This window comes from Heterodontus francisci, chromosome 11 (genome assembly GCF_036365525.1).
Source record: "Heterodontus francisci isolate sHetFra1 chromosome 11, sHetFra1.hap1, whole genome shotgun sequence".
Classification (NCBI taxonomy): domain Eukaryota; kingdom Metazoa; phylum Chordata; class Chondrichthyes; order Heterodontiformes; family Heterodontidae; genus Heterodontus; species Heterodontus francisci.
Genome location: NC_090381.1, coordinates 16,474,328 through 16,501,249, shown reverse-complemented (window position 1 = coordinate 16,501,249; position 26,922 = coordinate 16,474,328). Strand labels below are relative to the sequence as shown.

Here is a 26,922-nt window from a genome sequence, read left to right as displayed (position 1 = left end):
AGTAAGTGCCCCTTGATAGCACTGTCGACGACCCTTTCCATCACTTTGCTGTTGACTGAGAGTAGACTGGGGCAGTAATTGGCCAGGTTGGATTCGTCATGCTTTGTGTGTACAGGACATACCTGGGCAATTTTCTACATTGCCGGGTAGATGCCAGTGTTGTAGCTGTACTGGAACAGCTTGCTAGGGGTGCAGCTTGTTCTGGAGCACAAATCGTCAGTACTTTTGCTGGAATGGTATCAGGGCCCATAGCCTTTGCAGTATCCAGAACTTTCAGCCATTTCTTGATATCACATGGAGTGAATCAGATTGGCTGACTGGCAACTTAACGGCTTGTTATGTCAATAAATTACTAGATCAGGAGCCTCACCAACTTTCTGTTAATGCCATCAGTCCAAAGTGGTGGTTTGCTGCACTCTTAGGGATTCTCTGACACCATAAGACAGTCGGACACCAGCAATCTGCTCCTTATTACAAGTAAGGAATGAATTTCCAAGTGATGCTTTCAGTTCCGCTGTATAAAGTGGGACAGGCACATTTCTACACAGTGTCCCCCGCATCACCCACACCCCCACTTTCCACTGTTGATGAACAAGGGGATGAAACTATCCTAAATCTCAAATCCAGGGCTCCATGAGTCAAACATCAGAAACAGACAGAACAGCAGCTATCCTGGGATGCATGAAGCTGAAGTTGAATTGGAGCATGGGATAAATCTACCAATACCATTCCTTGCTCCTTTTCCAGTTAATGATAGATACAAGAACAGGAATGGTGATGAGGAGCCAGCATACTCGATGTTAATTCAATTTGAAAGATAAGGAGCCGAGATATTGGCGAATTAGAGATGTTGGCACAAAATTGTTTCTAGCTGCTAAATAAATCCAGACAATAAGCACATTAAATTGTAACTTGCAGCATTATTGCAAAATATGAGAATAATTAGTCAGCATGAGACAGTCAGTATCAGCCGGCAAGCTGCCAGTGATGAGGGGGCAGGCAGCTGGCAGGCGAACTAAGCCCCAGCACTGTTAAATGAGGTGCACGGTGCCTGTGTTTGCAAAATGATGAATCATCCAATCACAACAGCTCCCATTGAGGAAAGGCTAAGAGCAGGAAGCCTTCAGCCACTGAGGTGCTCCAGGTTCTAGGCCCTTGGGGACAGGGAACTGTTGATCGATACCCAATGGCCTATGAGACTGAGAGTCAAATCACTTTTGTTGTAGCTTCCAATTAAAAGTCAACCTTACTTTCCCCGTATCCGCATTTTCATTGGACTTATAGTCTAAATCAAATGCAAACATCCGCACAGAGTCAAATCCTTTTACGATCCACCAAAGAAAGATAAATATAATAAATTTCTTTCTCTACATTTTAACCAAGGTTTTAATGTATTTATACAACTGAATGAACACACCTTACTAATATCACACAGTGCAATTTCCAAAGCTGCCACCAAGGAAATGGCTAGAATTTTACATCCCCACTGAGAGCGGGAAGGTGGTGGGGGGTTGCGGGGCGTAAAATGGAGAGGGAGGCTCGGGGCTCCCGTCCTAACCCACTCCCGCCTCCGCCACCACTTTCTGCTGGGCGGTGACGGTGATAAATGGCCCGCCCACACCAGGCCAAACAAGGCCCTTTAAGTGGCCACTTAACAGCCACTTAAGGGCTTCCGCCCGCTGCCACGGGGATTTTACCTGTGGCAAGCAGGCAGCCCAGGCCCAAGAAAAGCTGCCTGTTAGAAGCAAGCGGTTCTCTGACGTTCTGGGGAGGGAGGCTGTCATGATGAGGCACCCTGTGCCCGACGGACGGCTGCCCCCACCACCCCAAACACGCAACATGCCCCCTGTGCCCCAATCGACCACCCGTGCCTCACTGGGGCCCGACCCCCCGTGAGGCAACAAAAACTTACCTTGGTTCCGGTGCTCCCCGACATCATCTTGTTGAAACAAAAACAAGAAATGCTGGAATCACTCAGCAGGTCTGGCAGCATCTGTGGAAAGAGAAGCAGAGTTAACGTTTCGGGTCAGTGACCCTTCTTCAGAACTGACAAATATTAGAAAAGTCACAGATTATAAACAAGTGAGGTGGGGGTGGGGCAAGAGATAACAAAGGAGAGGGTGCAGATTGGACCGGGCCACATAGCTGACCAAAAGGTCACGGAGAAAAGGCAAACAATATGTTAATGGTGTGTTGAAAGCCAAAGCATTAGTACAGATTAGGTGTGAATACACTGAATTCAACACACCATTAACATATTGTTTGCCTTTTCTCCATGACCTTTTGGTCAGCTATGTGGCCCGGTCCAATCTGCACCTTCTCCTTTGTTATCTCTTGCCCCACCCCCACCTCACTTGTTTATAATCTGTGACTTTTCTAATATTTGTCAGTTCCGAAGAAGGGTCACTGACCCGAAACGTTAACTTTGCTTCTCTTTCCACAGATGCTGCCAGACCTGCTGAGTGATTCCAGCATTTCTTGTTTTTGTTTCAGATTTCCAGCATCCGCAGTATTTTGCTTTTATCATCTTGTTGAAGCTGTGCTGCAGTACCAACAGTGGCCACTGCTCCCGGTGGCGCTGCTGGGACCAAGAGCTGCCAGACTGCTGATTGGCTGGCAGCTCCATTAGGTGGGACTTCCTGCCTCAAGCGGGTGGAAGTCCCGCCTCAGAACGGTTAAAGGCCAGGGAACTGCAAAATGCAGGTCGGATCCCCAGGCCAGGCGAAAGCAGGTTCGCCACCGTCTTTTCAATCAGTGGACGGCTCCCGTCCACCCAGGGAAAAATCCCAGCCAATGATTTTGTTGCAAAGCAGTTAAAAGGGCATCAGAGTTAGTGTTGCCAACCCTTCAGGACTATCCTCATGTCTGCAAGAATTGGAGATTAATCACCAGGACACTGCTGGGAGCAATCCAGGAGAAAAATCATCGCCGCATTCATTTTTTTTCCCCCCACTTTCCTTAAACATTTTCATTTATTGTTTATAAAAATATTTGAGATGGGAGAAAATTTGACTGACAGTCAAGAATCGTCCAATCAGGTAATGAAGAGTCTGTTTGTTTTCCAATTGGTGTGGGAAGACCATGCGCTGTGAGGACGGACATGTTGGGCAACCAATGGTAGGAGAATGGGGGCGAGATGGTTGGAGGCAAGAGGTGAGGTGGTGAAACTGCCAGGATTTTTTCCAAACAGCAGTGGCATCACTAATTTGGTGGGGTGGAGATGATGGTAATTTTCACCACTTTGTTGGTTAAATTAGTTGACCTCCCCTGATCATAACCCCACCTCACCCAGCTGGCTGCTGCAATCTCACTATGAGCACCGAAATAAAAAGAAAAGAAAGGTTTTGTAGTATAATGGTCTAAGAGGGTTAATGTGAGACAGTGTAAGGAACCATTATGATGTAAGAGATCACATGTGAGGGAGACTTGGAGGGAGATGCAGCGTGGCTTCAGAAGAGTCACACAGACTGGTATGAAGCTGTACATAGTTAGATTATAATAAAGAATTAATGTTTAAAGTACACAAGACTCAGTAATCTCTCTAAGTTAGACTAACTAAGTATATTAAAGGTGGCAGCGGCCAAACCAAGCATACAACATGGTGAGCAGCGGTGCGTTGGTGATTTTTACCATACCACACCCCGAAGAATTTGAAGAAATACTTTGAAGAAGGTTGACCTGAAAAAACGCCAAAACCGCAGAACTCGGGTAGAGGCTGTGAAAAAGCTCCAAAGCTGCTCCATGGATGAAGGAGGCATGGAGAGTTGGGGAATCGGCTTGTACAGGCATTCAGGCTGCACCACAGAGGCGGGTAGTCTGTGAAAAAAATACTGGCCCAGCGATCGCAGGCTTCCAGTCGGAGAACCAAGCAATCATCGGGGATCTGGTGAGCAACTCAAAGAGGGTAAAATATTTTGTTCCTAATGGCTTTAGGCAGCAGCACCAGGAAAACCAGAAGTCCTTAGCGAGGGTGGATCCGAGGTCAGCTCGGAGCGAGCGGAAAAAAGTCAAAGAGGCTGCAAATACTCAATACTCTAAGACAAGGGAAAAAAAAAAAAGAGTATAGCAGAAACACTGCAAATATGCATTTAAAGACGGAAATAAATACACAGAGTCCAGACCCTGGCAGGAGTCAGTGCGAGGCTGCAAAGTGCAGGAAAGTTCTGATACTGAAGGTAAAATTTTTTAAAAAATAAACCAAATAGAAAGCCATGGATCTTAAATTCGTAATAGCAGAGAGGTTTGGACACATGAAAGGACCAAATCAAACTCAAAATTGGTCACTCTGGCAAAAAAGATTTTTGAGATACAGAATTGCTTCAAAATTAGACAGCCAGTCTGAAGCTGAGCAAGTGAACTCATTGTTGTATTCCATCAGAGCAATAGCAGATGATGTTATTGCAAAGCAAGGCAAAAATGAGACATCAGAAAAATTTGATGACGTTTTAAAAGCCTTTGTTAGCTATTTCAGCCTAAGGAGCAATAAGATTCTGCAAAGGGCAAGACTTAACAGAAGGGTCCAGAAGCCAGGTGAAACAGTTGTTGCTTTTATTAATGACCTTTGTAGAACTAGCTGAAGGATGTGCATATGGAGACCTAAAAGCAGAATTAATAAGAGACCATATTGTAGTAGGTATTATTGATGAACCTCTACCAGATTTATTGCAGTCTAAGGAAAACCTCACCCGAGACAAAGCAATACAAGCAGAGGTCCGGAAGATGAACAGAGCAATCCTGAGAGGTGAAGAAAGACCTTGGTTCAGGAAACCTCCAACGATCGTGCAGTTCCTTAATCAGAGGGCTGTAAAAGAAGCATCAGAAAAGAAGGTACACTGGGAGGGAGGGAAGTGCAAGACACCATTAAACCCCACCAGCGCTATGGCGTCAAATGACCCACAGGCATGAACAGTGTCCTGCAAACCAAACAGAATGCTTCCATTGTAAGAAAATAGGCCATTTTGGGAAGATGTACCAAAGTAAAATTTCTACTCCCACAGGTTTGAAAGAAAAAGTCTTCAAGCATAGAGTTGTTAATGAAGTTGAACAATCTCCATCAGGAGAGAAAATCAGAAAACTTGCTGGATGAGATCAATGATCCTAATCAGGCATTTTGGTCTGCAGATATATATGTCAATGGACATTTCACCAATTTTAAACCGGACACTGGAACAAGTGTAATGGTTTTATCAGACAATGAACCCTGGTTATCAACACATTACCTACAGCCAACAGAAACTCTGTTTACATGGCACAGGAGGGATTGAACTGAAAGTCAAGGGAAAGCTACAGGCAGCACTCCAGTACAAGGAAAAGCAGGTATAAGAAACACTATGTTCTACGGAATCAGGAATTCTCTTAAGTAGAAGAGCTTGCATTAACTTTCATCTTACAAAGAACCACTGGACAATGTGGATCACTTCTCATACCTTGGGAGCATCCTCTCAGCAAAGGCAGACATCGACGATGAAACTCAGCATCACCTCCAGTGTTCCAGCATAGTCTTTGGTCATCTGAGGAAAAGTGTGTTTGACGACAAAGACATCAAACCTGGCACCAAGCTTATGGTCCATAGGGCCACAGTGTTACCTGCCCTCCTGAAACATGGACACTGTACTGCAGACATCTCAAAGCCCTGGAGATTATCACCAGTGGTGCCTCCGCAAGATCCTGCAAATTCAGTGGCAGGACAGGCGTTCCAATATCAGTGTCTTCTCTCAGGCCAACATCCCCAGTATCGAGACACTGGTCATGGCTAGTCAGTTATGCTGGGCGGGCCACATCGTCCGCATGGCTGACACAAGACTCCCACTCCGAGCTCCGACATGGCAAGAGGCTACCAGGAGGGCAGAGGAAACACTACAAGGAGGTCCTTCAAACCTCCCTGACAAAATGTGACATTGACACTGATTAGTGGGAATCTCTTGCCCGAGACTGCCCAAAATGGAGAAGAAGCACCCATGAAGGTGCCAGCTAGTTCGAACAATGTCGACATTCCCAGGCAGCAACCAAGTACAAACAGCGGAAGGAGTGTTCGGAAATTTGAGCATCCCATTCACTCGCCTCACCAGACACCATTTGCGGCAGAGTGTGCGGATCCAGATTTGGACCATTCAAGTCACCTAAGGACCCACAACCCTGGAGTGGGAGAAAGTGATCCTCATTCCTGAGGGACTGTCTAAGAAGAAAAGTGGGACAAGTTAAGCAACAAGAATCCAGGAGTTATTTCCAAAAAGACCTCCTGAAATTATTTACTGGTCTAGGAAGACTGACAATCGAATACAGTATTACTTCGCAAAAAATGCAAAAGCAGTATGTCTTTTCACACCTCGGAAGACACTATACCCACTAATGAAGCAAGTCAACTTCATAACTCAACTTAATAAGGCTGTGGTAAGAGAAGTTCATCTGATGTCGTCAGTGGAAGAAAGCTTGGCAACGTTATCCAAAAGAGCCATGTTCACAAAGCTTGACACGAATAGTGGCTTCTGGCAAGTCCCATTGGATGAGAAGTCAAGGTTATTGACAACCTTCATTTCGCCGTTCAGAAGATTTTAATTGTTCGGTATAACATCAGCACTGGTAATATTTCAAAGAACTATGTCAAACATTCTACAGGGCCTTAAAGGAGAAATATGCCATATGGATAACACCTTAGCTCATGATGAATCCATTGAAGAACATGACCTGAGGGTTAGAGTGGTTTTGAATCATCTACAAGAGGAAGGCCTAACACTTAACGAGATGTGTGAGTTTTTGAAAACGTCAGTTTGTTTCCTAGGGCACATTAATAGTAGCAATGGCATAATGGCAGACCCACAAAAGATGAGACCCATTAGTCAATTTCCACTTCCTACTTCTGTCCAAGATCTTCAACGATTCCTTGGAATGGTCAATCAGTTGGCAAAATTTTTGCCCAATCTAGCGCAAGTTACTGAGCCTTTGTGACATATATTAAGGAAAGTTCAAGCATGGTGTTTAGATGATCAGGAACAAGCATTTCAAAGCATCAAGGAGATGCTGATTTCGCCAGATACCTTAGCGCACTATAACCCCTCAGTGCCAGCCACAATTGCAGCACGCCTCATCTACAGGGATAGGGGCAGTCCTTTTCCAAGAACAGTCAGATGGATGTCGAAGATAGGTTTATTATGCATCACAAGCATTGTCCGAGTCTGAGACGAGGTACGTTGTCATAAAGAAATATGCTCTTGTAGTCACGTGAGCTTGTGAGAAGTTCAGATTATAGCATCCGCTTAAAGGTTGTCATAGAGACAGACCACAAACACCTCCTTTTCTTACTTGATGAAAAGGAACTCGCTGGGATGTCTGAGAATCCAAAGATTCTAGTTGAGGCTAATGAGGTTCACGTATGAAATGGTAAACATACAGGGCAAGCAACAAACAGCAGATGTATTGTCCAGAGCTACTGTTGACCATCCAACACAACAAGATGTTAACTTTATTAATGAGATTGAGTCACATTCTCAATTCACTGCATCACATTGGCCAGCAAGTTCCAAAAAGCTCCAAGAAATTTATCATGCTGAGATGCAAGATGAAAAATGCATCTGTATCTGCCAATATTACAAGCAAGGTTGGCTGCAGCAGTGTGCCAGTGATAAGAGGATGAAAATCTTCTTTGAACACAGAAGACACTTTACTATTGTGGATGATTTGCTGGAATATGATGAGAGGCTGGTGATTCCGGAGTCACTCCGGGTAGACATCTTGGAGAAAATACACCAGAGTCACATAGGTATAACGAAATGTAGAGCACGGGCTCAGTCGTCCGTCTGGTGGCCAGGAATATCGCGAGATATAGAAGAAATGATTTCTAATTGCCAGGTATGCGCAGTGCACAGACAGGAACAGGGAACCCCTTATCTCAACCCAATTCCCAACCAAACCATGGGAACGTCTGGCAATGAATCTATTCACGTTTAATGGAAAATCCTACCTGATTGTCATCGACTACTTTTCAAGGTGGATTGAGGTCAAATGTTTGTACACAACAACAACTGAAGCAGTCATTCGAGTGTTACAAGAAATCTTTGCAACACATGGTATACCTCACCAAATAGTTTCTGATAATGGACCATAATTTGTAAACAACGACTTTACATATGTTGCAGAAACTGTAGATTCGTCTTACAAGTTCCCCTAGATATCCACAATCTACCAGAGAAGCTGAGAGAGGAGTCAGAATTATCAACACACTGCTCAAGAAAAATGATTTTCAAACAACACTCCTGAACTATAGAATTACTCCATTGCAATGTGGATTAGCACCATCAGAACGGTTGATGGGAAGGAAGCTAAGAATGCAACTTCCTATCCTATCCAAAAAATTACTTCCTGGGCTAGAAGTCCAGCATTATCAGAGCATTCAAAACAGAGAAAAGTCTTACCGAAAGCAACAAGCCTATAAATAGAACAGGAAATACTGCACCAGGAACCCACCTAAGTTGACAGAAGGAGAAAAGGTATGGGTACGAGACAAAGGCAGAGAAGGAGTAATCGTCCAGAAAGATGAGAATCAGAGATCTAACTTATAGTACCTTCTGAAGAATGTAATAAAGAAGAAACAGCAGGAATCTTATTCCTATTCATCAAACACGTCAACAGTCACACATTTGGACAAACCAGATGTTGAACCTGAAATTCAGAAAGCACCGGATACTACAAACCTCAAAGAAGGCCGTCCAAGTCAAGAAATAAGAGTTCAGAGAAAGATGACTGATCTTCCACATCTGACAGCAACATGATCAGGGAGAGATGTGAAACCTCTTGACATATTGAATCTGTGATGTCAGAGACTTGGGGGAGATGTGGTATGTAAAAATTTAAAAAAAAATGTACAAATGTATATATATGGATAAAGACTTGGGGAGAGATGTAGTATAAGGGTCTGAAAGGGTTAATGTGAGACAATGTAAGGACTACCTCCAACCATGATGATGTAAGAGATCACATGTGACAGAGACTTGGAAGGAGATGCAACATGGCTTCAGAGAAGTCTCAGACTGTTGTGAAGCTGTACATAATTAGAATGTAATAAAGAATTAATGTTTCAAATACACAAGACTCAGTATCTCTCGAAGGTAAACTAACTAAATATATTAATGTGGCAGCGGACAAACCAAACATACAACAGGTTTGCATTAAGACAGGGTTTTCACGACCATCAGATGTCTCAAAGCGTTTTACAGCCAATTAAGTCATTGACATCAAGGCAGCATTTGACTGAGTGTGGCATCAAGGTGCCCTAGCAAAACTGAAGTCAATGGGAGTCAGGGGGAGTTGTACCTAGCACAAAGGAAGATGGTTGTGGTTGTTGGAGGTCATCTCAGCTCCAGGACATCATTGCAGGAGTTCCTCAGGGTAGTGTCCTCGGCCCAACCATCTTCAGCTGCTTCATCAATGACCTTCCTTCAATCATAAGGTCAGAAGTGGGGGTGTTAGCTGATGATTGCACAATGTTCAGCACCATTCGTGACTCCTCAGATACTGAAGCAGTCCATGTAGAACTGCAGCAAGACCTGGACAATATCCAGGCTTGGGCTGATAAGTGGCAAGTAACATTTGTGCCACATGAGTGGCAGGCAATGACTATCTCAAACAAGAGAGAATTCAAACATCTCCCTTTAATATTCAATGGCATTACCATTGCTGAATTCCCCACTATCAACATCCTGGGGGTTACCATTGACCAGAAACTGAACTGGACCAGCCAAAAACAAGTCAGAGGCTGGGAATTCTGTGGCAAATAACTCACTTCCTGACTCTCCAAAGCCTGTCCACTTTGGCACAAGGCACAAGTCAGGAGTGTGATGGAATACTCTCCACTTGCCTGGATAGGTGTAGCTCCAACAACACTCAAGAAGCTTGATATCATCCAGGACAAAGTAGCCCTCTTGATTGGCACCCCATCCACAAACATTCGCTCCCTCCACCACCGATGCACAGTGGCAGCAGTGCGTACCATCTACAAGATGCACTGCAGCAACTCACCAAGGATCCTTTGACAGCCCCTTCCAAACCTGCCACCTCTACCATCTAGAAGGACAAAGGCAGCAGATGCATGGGAACACCACCTGCAAGTTCCCCTCCAAGCCACACACAATCCTGACTTGGAACTGTATCACCATAGCTGGGTTAAAATCCTGGAACAGGTTTAACATCGCATCCAAAAGATGGTACTTCTGACAGTGCAGCATTCCTGCAGTACTGCACTGGAGAGCCAGCCTTGATTTTTGCCCTCAAGCCTAGAGTGAGACTTGAACACAGAACCTTGTAACTCAGAGGCAAGAGCACTACCAACTGAACCACAGCTGGATGGTTAATTTGTGCTTCATGCCTTCTTTTATATAGACAAATATATATCTAGGGAATCGAACTCTTCTCAAGCTTGGGTACAACTGACGCCGGGAGCAAATAACATCCACCTGATTGGTTCTGACAGCTCAGGTTTGCCTTCCAACTGACTGAGAGTCACAAGATCAAATGGCAGATGAGAAAAGTTGATTTTCTTGCGGTAAAGCACCATCGCACTGACTCGGGTAGAAGAGCTCGTTGGCACTGACGCTTTTAAAGCCGATACAAAATGGCCTCTGCTGCTCACAGGCCCTTGACGATGTAGTTCTTAAAGCAGCCACTAGGAGGTGCAGGCAGACTGCTCAGGGAATAACTCTTGATATTCCCTTCACAAAACTCACATTTAAACCTCTTTGCCTGTTCTGGGATTCATTTTGATTTCGCTTTGTGTGGTGATTTTTCTTATTACCAAAATAGTTCCAAGAGGCCTGTTACTTTTTGGAAGGCTCACCTCAGGCATTAAACACAGGCTAATTGGTCAGAGGTTATTTAACCCAATAAGTAACTCTAACAGTGAGTTCGCAAGATATCTTTCAAAGTGTCAGCCCCAGCTTTCAGTACACAAAACGCAAGGGAGGGTGATATTTACAATAGGCAGCCTTGAGCTGCTGACAACCTCCGTGCGCCTTCGCTCTAATACCGGAATGCAATTTGACATGCCTTGCTGGAGCACTCAAGGACTGTGTCATTTGTACTTATTACTTTATTTCAGAGGCACTAGCTTGAAACAAAACTGGTGACAGTGCTCCCAGACGTGTTTACATTTACCATTAGCTGGTGAGCGAGGTGAAGAGACAAGAGAGCAGAAGCAATATTCTCAGCCATGTCAAAAAAATCTTTCATATTATTGCTTGAGTGATTAACAGTATCACACTAATGCAAAAGGCCAGACATGAGTGTAGTACAGGGCAGTATATTGGACATTGGGTTGTTACTGGGTTAAATATGCTAATCATACTGTATACCTCATCACAGAAAGTGATGTAACACCACATGTGTGGAACCCTCATGCACAGGCTTGGAAAATGTAAAGTTTGTAAACCATTGAAGTAAGGCATGTTTAATAAAGCTGTTGCTTCTTTTAACCCATCTGACTTTTCAGACATTCCGTACTAGTTAACAGTAAGCAGAATATTATAGTGAGGATGTTGGGGGAGATCTAAAAGAATCCCTTCTATAAATCCAATGGATAATGTGAAATATGGACATGGTTTCAAATAATTTGTCTGCCCAGGGAGATCCCAAAAAATGTGAATGAGAGATGTGTTTCAGTTCAAATACAGCTGTAGTGGAGGCAGGGGTCAGGATATGAGGAGAGTTAGTGACAAAGAACCCAGGGTTCGATACACCTCCCCCATGGAACACTGTGGAGAGAGAGGAGAAGAATGGGAAACCGTGACCGCTGGTTGAATTTATTCCGTCTATGTCTGTTTCTAATTTTTGCTTTGTGTTTTCCTTTCTTGCCGCTTCAGCAGGTCACGGCAGCTGTGTGAAAATCTACTGAAGATTCAGTCACCTGACCCATTGCAAGCCATTACAGGATCACAATTAGGGCACTCAAACCACATCCATGGAAAAGAGGAGACCGAGACATCACTGCCAATATGCAGCCCAACTGTGTAAAAGTTGATCTAATGAGCCTAAGGACACGACCAAATTGAATAACACTCAGACTGAGACGTGGCACATGGGAGTAACACATTGAACTGGGTTCAAAGAATTCAAGAATGAAGCTTTTCAATTTCGGATTTCTATCAAACCCTTCTCTGAAGGCATTTGCATCCCTCCAGTTTCTCATCCAAATGGTTGTGCTTCAGATTTGAGCCTGGACAGTAAGAGTTGGCAGGATCTCTCATTAAGAGAGGGGGGAGCATCAGAGTTGGCCCTGATGCCCCCACCCAACCTTTACAAACATGAGCATAAACACACGAACACGCACACACGCACAGACTGACAAAGGAACACATGAACAGACAAACAATTACAGACAGGTAAAAACTCTCTGGTCCATCCCGCCTGTCCCACACAATTGCTATACCTTGTGTATCACAATATATACACTCCCCACCCCAACTGAAACTGTATAATCCCTGCGAGAGGCAGAGAAATAGATTAAAAAACCAGGACAATTTGGAGGAAAATTATTTTTTTGAAAATTCCTCTCTGACCCACCTAGGTGATCAAAACGAATCCAGGTGACCACTCTGGCCTTGATTTTTCCATGCAGTTCATAGCTTTTGTACGAGGATATCTCCATCCCAGTCCACTCCTCGTTTGAAGGAATTCAGTGACTCAGCATCCATTGCACAAGGAGGCAGCCTGTTCCAGAGATCCACTATTCTCTGGGGAAGGTACCACCTGCTGATATCTAACCTAGATCTGGCCTTGTACAACTAAACATTGTGACCCCTGGTTCTCCCTAATTTATTTAATTGGGACATACTGTCAACTGGAACACAACCTATTCCCTTCATCATCTTATCACCTTAGCAGTGATCTGATAGAGTCCATGCTTTTCTAGTGTTGAGTGCCAACTCATTTTGTCTATCTTGATAACTAAGATGCTTTACACTGGGAATTAGTCTAGTGGCCCTCCTTTGCACCCTTTTCCAAAACCTCATTATCACCCACCATATATGAGGAGACAAAATTTATGCAATATTCCAACTGAGGCCTGACCAAAGTCTTATACTAAGACAAAATAGCATACCTCATCTTAATGAATGCAACCTAACAACCTATTGGCTCTAGCTTTCAACTCATGGCCTGCTCAAGTACCTTTACAGATCTATGCACTAGAATGCCCAGGTCTCTTTTCCCTGAAGGGTGTATATATGTTGACCAGTCACCCACATGCATGACTCTGCACTTATCCAAATTAAACATCATTTGTCAGTCATGAGCCCAATCTCCCAATACATTAAAATTTACCTGAATATGTTGAGCATCCACAAGTCGTAACACTCCTAGTATCACCTACAAATTTGAAGATCATGCCCTCAACACCGACATCCCAAATCATTAATAAAAATAGTAAAGGTCCCAACACCGATCACTGGTAAATGGTCTCCAAATCCATTTATAATTAGATTGTGTCTAATGGGCCCCCAGCCAGTTCCCAATGCAGCTCAATATATTACCACTAATACCAGAAACTTTTACCTTGTAGCGAAGCCTCTTGAGCAGCATCATATCATAAGAATTTTGGAGGTTTAGATAGACAATGTCTACTCGGCTTCCCTCATCCACCATCTTAGTGACTTCTTCAAAAAGCATAATTAGCTTTATAAGACATGACCTTTTTATGAAGCCATGTTGGGTGCCTATATACACACACACACACATGCATATATGCACACACAAGCACAAATGTAACAGGAGAGATGATCAGCGTGCAAATCTTGACATTTCTTCTCCTCAGTCTGAGAACATTGAACCACCTGTAGTGTCCCTATACCAAACACAGTAATTTAGCAGGGACCAAAGGTCCACTCCAGTACATTACTAGATCATTTAGTTTAGCATTCCACCAGCTTTATCATCAAGATTTCATACATGAAGCTTGACCACTTTATCGATATCACCTGAAGCTGGGCTATGTTACACCATTATAATACTGATCTGGACTACATTTGTAAATTATTTAAATCAGGATAATTGATTTGCTGGAGGAATGGGTGTGTCCTATTTATTATAATTTGACAATTAGAACATGAGCTTGTCATAATCACATCAATGTGTCTGGAAAGCCATCATCATCACCATCCTCATCTTCATGTTGCCACCAGGTTCATTTAACACATGGATGTTAATACACTGCAATAAAGCCACACTGAAACCACTATGGCTCAATATTGCATGATAGTTACAATTCATTACCTGAAACTGGTCCCACAAAATCCACCCCAGCAATAGACCTCTAGCCAACTAACCTTCCACCCAAATGTTACAGTTTAAAATGCTCACTCACACACAGCCCACTTGGAAGGGGCAATTCTATTACTATGTTCTCGGGTGTTTTAACAGTTCAAGTTTAATATAGTATGAAAATCACAATGACAACATTATGAACATGAGCACAGCAGGCCCAATTTTGTCAGTGATTTCCTGGTTGATATGATGCAAGGTTGCTTCCCCTCCCACCCTTGTTTTCACTTGGGGATCCTGAAAATGGAGAAGTCAACAAATCAATTCTTACCCTTTTTAAAAAAAAAAAATCACTGAATCTGTTTAGTAGCATTTACTCATCACAGTACTTAGGCTGTGACAAGCCTAATCCTTAATAAAGAGGCAGATAGCCTTGGAACTTAATAGGTAGTGATCTTAGTGTTTAAGGATCGCAGCATTTCTTGCACGTGCTGCTAGTTCTCTACTCACTTGTACAAGGCATCTTGGGTGAGTCAAAATCTGCTCTGTAATATCCATTACGACAGGAGCACACGCTGGACGCCTCATTTAAGGACCTGCTGTTGGCAGGGCAAGGGGTGCACAGTTCACTGCCCTGGTTTGCCTTAAAGGTTCCGGAATGACAAGCTGGAAAAAAAAAAGAGAGGAGGTCACTTAACTTGGTCAGTCCTGAAAATAAGCAGACATTTTCTGACTGCTAATTGAGCCACATAGTCAGATTGTACTATTACAACTCAGATAGCCAGGTGGTGAAAGATAGAACTGGAGTCTGGTCTTTATACACTTGCAAACCTTTATTTACAGAGACACACACTACATTTCGTGCACCTCCAATCCAACCACCACATTTTCAGCCTGTTCCTAAATGTAAGAGCACAGGTGTGTCCCCAGATGATGCCCACCACCTGAATACAATTAAACACTCAATTAATATACAATTACCTGATTCCCTTCTCTTTCTTTAAATAAAAATAAAAAATAAACTTTATATGGTCAATCAAAATGTTAAAAAAATTAAAGGTTTCCATACTTTGTACAAAGCATTCCATTGTGAGACATTCCTCCTCCAGGACCCCTACCAATTTATTCGTACTTGCACTTCTTTTTTATAAACAATTAGACAGCTGATGGCTTTTAATTTAATTTTAGAGATTTCCTTTCTCTCCACCATTTGTTTCAAGCCGGCAAGGTCAATCTTTTCTCACTCACACTTATTGTAGAGTGTGTATTATCCCATAATGAATGATTATCTACACAACATTCAATGGGTATCCTACCTTCATATGGCCATTGTACAGGATGTCACTTGAAAACTTTTGACAAATAGAATCCCATATCCACTGTGTCCACAAGAGTCAGTATTTCAGCAGCCAAAGTACTTGTAACAACCTTTTTTTATTTTCTTAGCATCTCAAGCTAAAGAGACAAATTTCCCATTCTCACTCATAAGAAAAATTATGAAACCAGTTGCACTAGAATACCCAACAGGAAGATTAGTAATGTGAAGCATCGCTAAAAAAAAGACAAGTTTCATGTTCTTTGGATCACCTAAGGATGGGACTTAAGTACACAATTTTCCAGATTTAATTTTCTTAATGTTTTATTTGCCCTTAAACATTCTCTACTTTAGGGTGTTTCATTGTAGTACTTAACTGCAACACATCAAAACTAGTATCTGGTCCAGTCTGAGTGCCCAACCAGTTCAAATGATCAATCAAGTTTTGCAATTGCTCTGTCTCTTTTTTCGAAATAAGATTACCCTTCTGTAATAACTTAATATGATTAACTGGGATGGGAGTAACATTCTCTAAATAGGATTGTTGATTTAAAATTATACCAGAAATACTCTGCTTAATATCTAAATCAATATATTTAAAAGCCCCACAAGCCTGACTCTAAATTTTAAACTCTAATCTGATTAATAACACATTTCCCAAATTCGACAGTACCACCCTGTAAGAAATCTTCAACATGCATCATGAAGTGCCTGAAAGTTTTCATTTATGATAACAATAAAGCATTGTGGGATCTGCTTTTAATTGGACACAACATATTTTCAGCAAAACACTCATGAAAATTACTGTACCCTGAAGGCATCATTCAGGCCATTGTTGCATTTGTCTGGTTTCCACAGTTTTCCTTCTGCATTTGTTGCCTCTTTGGGCAATTTCAGAAATACTTCTCTCTGAAAAGTATCAGCCTGTAGAAATGTAGCTTTTGTGTCAATTGACCTACAATTCCATGAATATGTGGCCAAAAGAGCTAAAAAGGTTTTCAAGATTAATTTTCCTGCTGTGGGAGAGTCCACTCTAACATCAGTATCACCCAGTCACTCTTCAAAAGCCCTAGCAACTAATCTTGCTTTTTACTCCCATCTGCAAGGACATTTTAGTACAAACCGACCTTTTGGCCTCTACTTCTACTTTAATAGTCTGTTGGGACATCTACTGTGAGATCTCCTCCCAGCACTATCAGAGGGTCTTTCTCTGGCACGTGATCATTTCATGATCAAGAGTCACTTCTGAACCCACTATCAAAACTTGCACTGTGTTTTCTTACTTTTCACTATTTCACCCCATTCTGTCAGTCCATGGACCTTGCTGTTTGGCCATCATCCTGAACATTCAACCAATATTAAAACTTACCAGGCAGCAGACATCTGATCCAACAGGGTCTCCTTCTCCAAGAATCAAACATCAGTTAGAACCAGTTGCCTGTCCATATGAGACACCTTAGCACAATCCAGTAACTTAAAGATTCGTTCCGATCCAGGGATCCCCAAATTGAACTTTGTCAACTTTTTATACAATCTGTTCAAGTCCATGATATACTCCTCCATGGAATGTTCATCTCTTCTCTGAAATCTATCAAATTCTGACCATGCCTCATAGGCATTTAACAGATCATATTTCTTGTAGATATCATCCAAGAACTCTAATAGAAGATCCAAACCTTCATCACTGTCCAACTGATGGGCATTCATCTCACAAAATACTCTACTCCTGATTTTACTTCCTGTAGAAAGTGACAATGCCAAGGCCCTTCCTTATTTTCTCATTGGTAGAGAAGTAACTCATTTCCACATATTAATCTCATTCTTCCACTGGTAATATGGTTCACACTCCGAAATACAGAGGTAATCATACTTTCACAATTTAAACTTGCTTTTTGCCATTTTCTACAACGGCTATTTGGATTTTAGTTTTATATCTGAAAAGAAATTGTAGTTTCCAACCTTCATCTTTAGGCAACCATTATCTGCTACCATGTTACAGCTCAGATAGCTAGGTGGTGAAGAATAAAGCAGGAACCAATCTTCATACACTTGCAAGCTTTTATTTACAGAGACACACATTACCTATCGTGCACCTCCAATCCAACAACCAAAGTTTCAACCTGTTCCTTTTTGCATGAACACAGGTGAATCCCTAGTTAATGCCCACCACCTGAATACAATTAAACACCCAATTAATATACATTTAACCATGACTCCTCAGGATGAACAAAGGATGCATAAACTCATCAATTGACATCTGACCACAAGTTAGCAAACTCACTAATGCTGCAGCAGGAAACCATGCTAAAAATATGAAGACTTGAAAAGTTTCAATGTTCTTCTTTAACTTAGAAGTCATAGAATTATTACAGCACAAAAGGCTGCCATGAGGCCCATCAAGTCCATGCCGGTTTCTTTCGGGCAATCCTGTCAGTCCCATTCTCCTGCTCTATCCCTGTGGCGCTGCAAGTTTATTTCCCTCAAGTGCCCATCCAATTTACTTTGGAAATCATTTATTGTCTCAGCTTCCACCACCCTCATAGCCAGTGAGTCCCAGGTCATTACTATTTTCTGTGTAAAAAAATCTTCCTCACATCCCCCTGCATCTCTAGCCCAAAACCTTACATCTGTGTCGCCTGGTCCTTGGACCATCAGCTAATGGGAACAGCTTTTCTTTGTCTACATTATCTAAACCTGTCATGATCTTGTACACCTCAATCAAATGTCCTCTTAATCTTCTTTGCTTCATGGAGAACAACCCCAGCTTCTCCAACCTAACCTTGTAGCTGAAATCCCTCATCCCTGGAACCATTCTGGTAAATCTTCTCTGCACCCTCTCAAGGACCCTCACATCCTTCCTAAAGTGTACTGACCAGAACTGGATGCAATACTCTATCTCTTTTTTACATTATAATATCTGTTTTTCATCTCTCTAACTGGACTTCAACTGAAATTCCAGGTACAGGGAGCAGCAATGATTAACAGAAACCCAAAAGAATGCAGATTCTATCTCCCCGTCAATGTGGGAATGCATTGTTCTGCATCTCATTCCCTTCTTCAGCCTTCCTCTCCTGATCAGTGGAATAGGAATGTGTAACAGGACCCAGTGGGGCTGATTGTCCTCCTATACCTCACCCAAAGTGAACATTTGATCTTCATGAGCTTAGGCAGTGGATTTTCAACCATTAGCCCTATGGGACATCATAGTTGAACCTAGTTTATTCCATAAACAAATGCAAAGATGTACATCAGTGACAGGAGGAGTCTGCCTGATTTTTCTCCCCCCTGCCCTCAAAAGTATCCGGGAAACTAACGATAACATGACCACCTCATTGCCACCAACACCAACTGATATCAGCAAACACAGCATATACCACGGGCTCTCCTGATCCCTGTGGTTCAGTTACATGTCAGGTCTTTCAGAAAAGATGTGAAACCAAGGCTCCAGGTGCCCTCTCAGGTGGATGTAATAGATCTCATGGCGACAAGTAACCAAAATAGGTGGTGCTTTATCTTAAGGATACAATTCTGAAGGACACACACACAAGACAGTTAGGATATACACACACCCCTTGGATTTGTACATCAAGCTGGTCCTGTAGGAGGAAATGAAGGATAGAAATCCCATGTGGTGAGGTTCATTCACACACATTCGTGCACTCATACTGTATTCACGTATGGTATTTGTATGTGTCCAAACATCATATACAGGATTTTTGTTTATTCTTTCATGGGATGTGGGTGTCACTGGCCAGGCCAGTATTTATTGCCCATCCCAAATTGCCCTTGAGAAGGTGGTGGTGAGCTGCCGATTTGAACCGCTGCAGTCCATGTAAGTTGGTTAAAGCCACAGTGCTGTTAGGAAGGGAGTTCCAGGATTTTGACCCAGCGACAGTGAAGGAACGGTGATATAGTTCAAAGTCAGGATGGTGTGTGACTTGAAGGAAAACTTGCAGGTGGTGGCATTCCCATGTATTTGCTGCCCTTATCCTTCTAGTTGGTACAGGTCGCAGGTTTGGAAGGTGCTGTCTAAGGAGCCTTGGTGCGTTGCTGCAGTGTATCTTGTAGATGGTACACACTGCTGCCACTGTGCCTTGGTGGTGGAGGGAGTGAATGTTTGTGGCTGGGGTCCCAATCAAGCGGGCTGCTTTGTCCTGGATGGTGTCGAGCTTCTTGAGTGCTGTTGGAGCTCCACCCATCCAGGCAAGTGGGGAGTATTCCATCACACTCCTGACTTGGGCCTTGTAGATGGTGGACAGGCTTTGGAGAGACGGGTGATGAGTTACTCACCTCAGGATTCCTAGCCTCTGACCTGCTCTTGTAGCCACGGTATTTATATGGCTACTTCAGTTCAGTTTCTGGCCAATGGTAGCCCCTAGGATGTTGATAGTGGGGGATTCAGCAATGGTAATGCCATTGAATGTCAAAGGGAGATGGTTAGATTCTCTCTTGTTGGAGATGGTCATTGCCTGGTACTTGTGTGGCACGAATATTACTTGCCACTTATCAGCCCAAGATTGTCCAGGTCTTGCTTCATTTCTACACGGACTGCTTCAGTATCTGAGGAGTCACGAATGGTGCTGAAGATTGTGCAATCATCAGCGAAAATCCCCACTTCTGACCTCATGATTGAAGGAAGGTCATTGATGAAGCAGCTGAAGATGGTTGGGCCAAGGACACTACCCTGAGGAACTCCTGCAGTGATGTCCTGGAGCTCAGATGATTGACCTACAACAACCACAACCATCTTCCTTTGTGCTAGGTATGACTCCAACCAGTGGAGAGTTTTCCCCCTGATTCCCATTGACTTCAGTTTTGTTAAGGATCCTTGATGCCATACTTGGTCAAATGCTGCCTTGATGTCAAGGGCAGTCACTCTCATCTCACCTCCTGAATTCAGCTCTTTTGTCCATGTTTGAACCAAGGTTGTAATGAGGTCAGGAGCTGAGTGGCCCTGGCGGAACCCAAACTGAGCATCACTGAGCAGGTTATTGTTAAGCAAGTGCTGCTTGATGGCACTGTTGATGACACCTTCCATCACTTTACTGATGATTGAGAGTAGGCTGATGGGGCGGTAGTTGGCCGGGTTGTACTTGTCCTCTTTTTGTGTACAGGTCATTCCTGTGCAATTTTCCACCTTGCCAGATAGATGCCACTGTTGTAGCTGTACTGGAACAGCTTGGCTAGGGGTGTGGCAAGTTCTGGAGCACAGGTCTTCAGTACTATTGCCGGAATGTTGTCAGAACCCATAGCCTTTGTAATATCCAGTGCCTTCAGTCATTTCTTGATATCACGCAGAGTGAATTGAATTGGCTGAAGTCTGGCATCTGTGATGCTGGGGACTTCAGGAGGAGGCCGAGATGGATCATCAACTCAGCATTTCTGGCTGAAGATTGTTGCAAATGCTTCAGCCTTATCTTTCACACTGATGTGCTGGGCTCCCCCATCATTGAGGATGGGGATATTTGTGGAGTCACCTCCTCCAGTTCGTTGTTTAATTATCCACCACCATACACGGCTGGATGTGGCAAAGCTTAGATCTGATCCTTTGGTGATGGGATTGCTGAACTCTGTCTATCACATGCTGCTTACGTAATTTGGCAGGCAAGTAGTCCTGTGTTGTATGGAATGTAATACAAGTGTATTAAATGTTTAGATGTGAATTTCAATGATCACAATATCTACCCTTAAAGGTCATAAGAGTGATGTGTCCGGTGTACCTGCTAATGGTTCCTATTCTCACCACAGCACTGCAAGTCACTGTGCCAACACAGTTCATCAGTGAACAGTCTGGGCTCAGATCTCAAACAGGCCAGTTTGCATTGAATCAGGTAGACAGTCCAAACTGCAGTCACTCCTTAGTCATTTTTCATTTATACCATCAACGTAATAGATTTAAGTTGAAGTTTGAATTAATAAACAGCGGTTTCTCACACTGTCTTGCTATAAATATGTCAGATCTGTCAGCTCCTGTTGCGGCCCTGTGTTAAAGTACTAATAAAAAAACTCTTCAGAATGCTTATCATTTGTATCTCACATTCTGCTGAGTTTCTCGAATATCTGTGCAGGATTTCTCCACACAAAAACTACTTGCTCCTCTGGCCTTCTAACTGATAGGAAGGAAATGGTGACTGCTGGAATTAAACAGCAGGTCCATCAGGACCTGAAAGGACAAGGTGGGCTAATGCAGCAGCCGCCAGCCTTCATCCACTGTGATGTGTCCATAAACACTGAAGAAAGTTCCTGCCACTTGCTGGGCAGCAATATTTCATCTGAGATCATTTATCCATCATTTAACTCTGTCAGGTCTTCACCCCATTCGATTGCAAGCAGATGGCAAAAGTGGTCAACCACTATGAAAGGCACCATCACGTATGGCGGCTGCAGAATGTGGGAGCTCGTGGACCTGTGTGATCCAAGGCAAACACATCTGTTGTAAATTTTTGTCTCTGGAAGAATTTCGGCTTGGTGTCATTGAGCTGGAGGCCGAGTTACAGACACTGCGACACATCAGGGAGGGGGTGAGTTACCTGGACACTTTGTTCCAGGAGACGGTCACACCCCTTAGAATAGGGTCGTCTGATTTGGTCCAAGGTCGGGACAGGAGGGTGTGACTGCGAGTGAGGCAGGTATGGGGATCCAGAACGTAGAAGTGGAGGAGCCTCAGTCCTTGCAATTGTCCAACAGGTTCGAAGTTCTTGCAGTTTGTACGGATGAAAGCGAAGGCTGTAATGTGGATGAGGAAACAAAGCATGGCACTGTGGTACAGGGAGCCATTCAAGCAGGGTGAGTTAATAGGAATATAGTGGTAGTCAGAGATACTATAGTCAGGGGGATAGACATGGCTCTCTGCAGCCAAGAGCGAGCGTCCAGAAGACTGTGTTGCCTGCCCGGGGCCAGGGTTCAGGACATCTGCTTAGGCCTGGACAGGAACTTGCAGTGGGAGGGGGAGGATCCAGTTGTACTGGTCCACATGGGTACCAACAACATAGATAGGACTAGGGAAGAGGTTCTGCATGGGGAGTATGAGCAGCTAGGGGCTAAATTTAAAAACAGAACCTCAAAGGTAATAATTTCTGGATTATTACCTGAACCACGAGCAAATTGCAGCAGAGTAAATAAGATTAGAGAGTTAAATGGGTGGCTGAAGGATTGATGTGAGAGAAAAGGGTTTCGATTCATGGGGCACTGGCACCAGTACAGGGAAAAGTGAGATCTGTATCATTGGCACGGTCTTCACCTGAACCATGCTGGGATCAGAGTTCTGGCAAGTCGTATAACTAGGGCGGTAGATAGGATTTTAAACTAAATAGTGGGGGCAAGGGATCAAGTCAGGGAAGATGTGATAAAGAGAGAAGACAAGGCAAGAGAGCAAGGTAGCAATAAGGCAATTGATAATCTGAGTGTGGCAGGAAGGGACAGAGCATACAATAAGTGTTCCAGCAGATAAGACTAGAGGTTGCGAAAATAATAAAAAGACAGAATCAAAGGCACTCTATTTGAATGCACACAGAATTAGCAATAAGGTAGATGAATTGACAGCATAAGTGGAAGTAAGTAGGTATGATCTACTTGCTGTTGGGGAGACGTGGCTGCAGGGTGACCAAGGCTGGGAACTGAATGTCCAAGGGTATTCAACATTTAGGAAGGATAGGAAAAAAGGAAAAGGAAGTGGAGTCATGCTATTAATAAAGGATGAGATCAGTCTATTAGTGAGAGTGGATCTTAGATATCTTAGATTGAAAGATCAAGATGCAGAATTAGTTTGGATGGACCTAAGAAACAGCAAGGGGTAGCAAACATTGGTTGGAATTGTTTAGAGTAGTGGTAATGTACAGCACAGTATAAATCAGGAAATTAGAGGTGCATGTAACAAGGGTAATACAGTAATCATGGGAAACTTCAATCTACATGCAGACTGGGTAAACCTAATTGGTACTAATGCTGTGGAGGACGAATTCATGGAATGTATACAAAATGATTTTTAGAATAGTATGTTGAGGAACCAACTGGAGAACAGGCTATTTCAGATCCAATATTGTACAATGAGAAAGGGCTAGTTAACAGTTTTGTTGCAAAGGAACCTTAGGAAAGAGTAACCATAATATGAAGAATTTTATTTTAAGTTTGAAAGTGATGTAGTTCAATCCTAAACTAGGGTCTTAAATCCAAATAAAGGAAACAACAAAGGTACGAGGTGCAAATTGGCTTTGGTAGAGTGGGAAATTATATTAAAAGGTATGACAGTAGATAGGCAATAGCTAGCACTTAAGGAATTAATGCATGGTTTAAAAAAATTACATTCCTTTGAAGCACAAAAACCCAGCAGGAAAGGTGATCCAACTTGACTAACAAGAGAAGTAAAAGATTGTATTCGATCAAAGCTTGCCAAAAAAAGTAGTAAGTTTGAGGACTGGGGGCATTTTAGAATTCAGCAAAGAAGGACCAAGAAACTGATAAAGAAAGAGAAAATAGAATATGAAAGTAAAGTAGCGAGCAACATAAAAATACACTGTAAAAGCTTCTATAGATATGCAAAAAGGTAAAGATTAGCACAGACAAATGTGAGGCAGAGACAAGAGGATTTAGAATGGAGAATAAGTAAATGGCAGAGAAACTAAACAAGTACTTTGTGTCTGGCTTCACAGTGGAAGATACAAAAAAACCTCCCAGGAATAGTAAAGAACCAAGGAACTAGTAAGAATGAGGAACAGAAGGAAATTAGTATTAGTAAAAAAGTAGCATTGGAGAAATTACGGGGACTGAAAGTTGATAAATCCCACTCAGAGGTTGGTGAATCTGTGGAATTCTCGACACCAGAGGGCTGTGGAGGATCAGTCATTGAGTATATTCAAGACAGAGATCAATAGATTTCAAGGTATTAAAGATATCAAGGGATATGGGGATAGAGCAGGAAAATGGCACTGAGGTGGAAGATCAGCCATAATCTAGTTGAATGGCAGAGCAGGTGCGAGGGGCCGAATGGCCTACACCTGCTCCTATTTCCTATGTTCCTATCCCATCTGTGGTAAGTGATGTCATGATGATGATGAGAGGTTTTCTTATTCATCCTCCTTGGGTGCTTTTAATTGAAGTTGAGTTCTACATTTTTCAGCTATCACCCAGAGGTTCAGGTGCCCTCTGGCACCTCAGCCAAGTGAATGTTTCTCATGAGTCTGCCATAGTAGGTTAGGAGACTACGATCATCTGTCCTCACATCATCACCAATCAGAGGTCCAACCAGCAGGGAGCCACTGCACAGTGACCATAAGGCAGGAGGTCTGGTTGATTTTGCACCTTCCTATCTGGGGGTGCTGAAACCAACTGTAGAGCCCATCTGATTCTCCACCTAACTCAGCTCGGATCCAGACATGGAACCTACTGGACGCTATGCTGCCTTGCCAGCTGAAATCACAAAGCCACCCAGCACACAACCAGTACCAACCCACAAGGCCCTGTGGCTCTTCTGTGATACACAGCCTGAGCAGGTTTCTGCATCATCATCCCTCACCAGCCAGACTCTTCAACCTCTTGAGTCTTATATTTCACGGGAATAAAGTCATGGCTTTGTTGAAAGTTACAATCCCAATATCTAGTTTATTATGACCCTGCCCTCCTGGTGGAAACTGGGTGAGCGAGTGGTTAGAATTGTCTGGGTGACTTACACCATCTAGATTGCGCCATTTTCCATTTCCACCAGCTCTCTGAGCAGGCAGAAAGGACACCAGGCCCAAAACCAGAGGGGACCTTCATTTAAAATGATGTCATCATGCTCCAACCACGATATTATCTGTGACCTGATGCTGTGAAAACTCACTGGCAGTTACAATCCCCACCCCCCCCAAATATTTGGCCCTGGCAACTTACTGGGATTGGTTGGTTGTGGATGATGTGCCAGAGATACAAAAGGCAGAACAAGGGCTATGTGTCAGCATCCAGAGAGCAGTAGGCCAACTACCCCAGACCACCATGGCATGGCAACCCACTCAACTAAAGCAAGTTTCTAACCTCTCTAGTTTCTACTCCAGCACCGTAATCACTACGCATTTACCAGAGTGGTTCCGACACTGGATTCGTAACTCAGAGATTGTGGCATATGAAGTGCATTAGAGGCAGTTCAGAGAAGGTTCACTAGTTTGATTCCTGGGATGAAGGGGTTGTCTTCTGAGGAAATGTTGAGCAGGTTGGGCCTATACTCACTGGAGATTAGAAGAATGAGAGGTGAACTTACTAAACATATAAGATTCTGAGGGGGCTTGACAGGGTAGATTCTGAGAGGACGTTTCCCCTCATGGGAGAATTTAGAACTAGGCGGCACATTTTCAGAATAAGGGGTTATCCATTTATGATGGAGATGAGGAGGAATTTCTACTCTCAGAGTCGTGAATCTTTGTCATTCTTTTCCCCAGCGAGCAGTGGAGGCTGGGTCATTGAATATATTCAAGGCTGAGTTGGACAGATTTTTGAACTATAGGGGAGTCAAGGATTATGGGGGGTAGGCAGAAAAGTGGAGGTGAAACCACAATCAGATCAGCTATGATCTTATTGAATAGCAGAGCAGACCCGAGGGGCCGAATGGCCTGCTCCTGCTCCTATTTCTTATGAATTTAATAAAACTGATGATTTCTAAGGCTGGCACCGAAAAAATTACCATGAAACCGAGTAGAATGATGGTGAAAAACCCAACTGGTTCATTAGTGTCCTTCGGCGAAGGAAAGCTGTCACCCCCATCTGGCTTGGGCCTGCATGTGATTCCAGACCCATGCCTCGTGATGGATTCTCACTGACCGCAGGGGAAGTAGGGATGGGCAATAAATACTGCCTTGCCAATGTCACACACACAAACAAATAAAAAAAAACAAAGTAAGTCATTACTGTGAATGATTTCTAACAATCTTTTTCAGCAAATGTGCTTTGTGTCTGATCCCAACAATCTTGTGGTATAGAGACACCCACCCAAGCTTTCACGCTAACCAATGTGGTTTATTATACATGACCTAAATTCATGTGGGATGAGAGATGGTGGGCTGTGTGTGGAAAGATAGTAATGAAATCAAGAGGTTCTGACAGTGCCTGAACCACAGAGTGATTATCTAAGGATTTAGAAAAGGCAGGAGAAAGCCACGTCTGAATTACTGCAGTAAACAAAGAGATAAAGATTTCCTAATTATTTACTTTCCTTTCTAAAAACAATACTTTTTTTCTTGGCAAGTGTGCACGGGTGGACATAAGGAGATTTACAGGAGCAAGTTCAAGCAGTGATGCCTCCCACAGTCAAATAGCCTGACAACACCCCTCACTCAACGAACAGCAGCCACCTGGGCCAAGATACTGAGAGACTGCCACACACCTCAGGACAAGCACGA

At 43.2% G+C, this 26,922-nt stretch overlaps 1 protein-coding gene across 1 annotated transcript in view; it reads right to left on the bottom strand.

The window, feature by feature from the left end:
- LOC137375109 (ephrin type-B receptor 1) overlaps positions 1-26,922 on the bottom strand; it is an 826,129-nt gene that overhangs the window by 283,248 nt on the left and 515,959 nt on the right. The window contains exon 4 of the mRNA XM_068041741.1: positions 14,752-14,907. Coding sequence (XP_067897842.1) covers positions 14,752-14,907 — 156 coding nt within the window. The remainder of the gene's footprint in view (positions 1-14,751; positions 14,908-26,922) is intronic.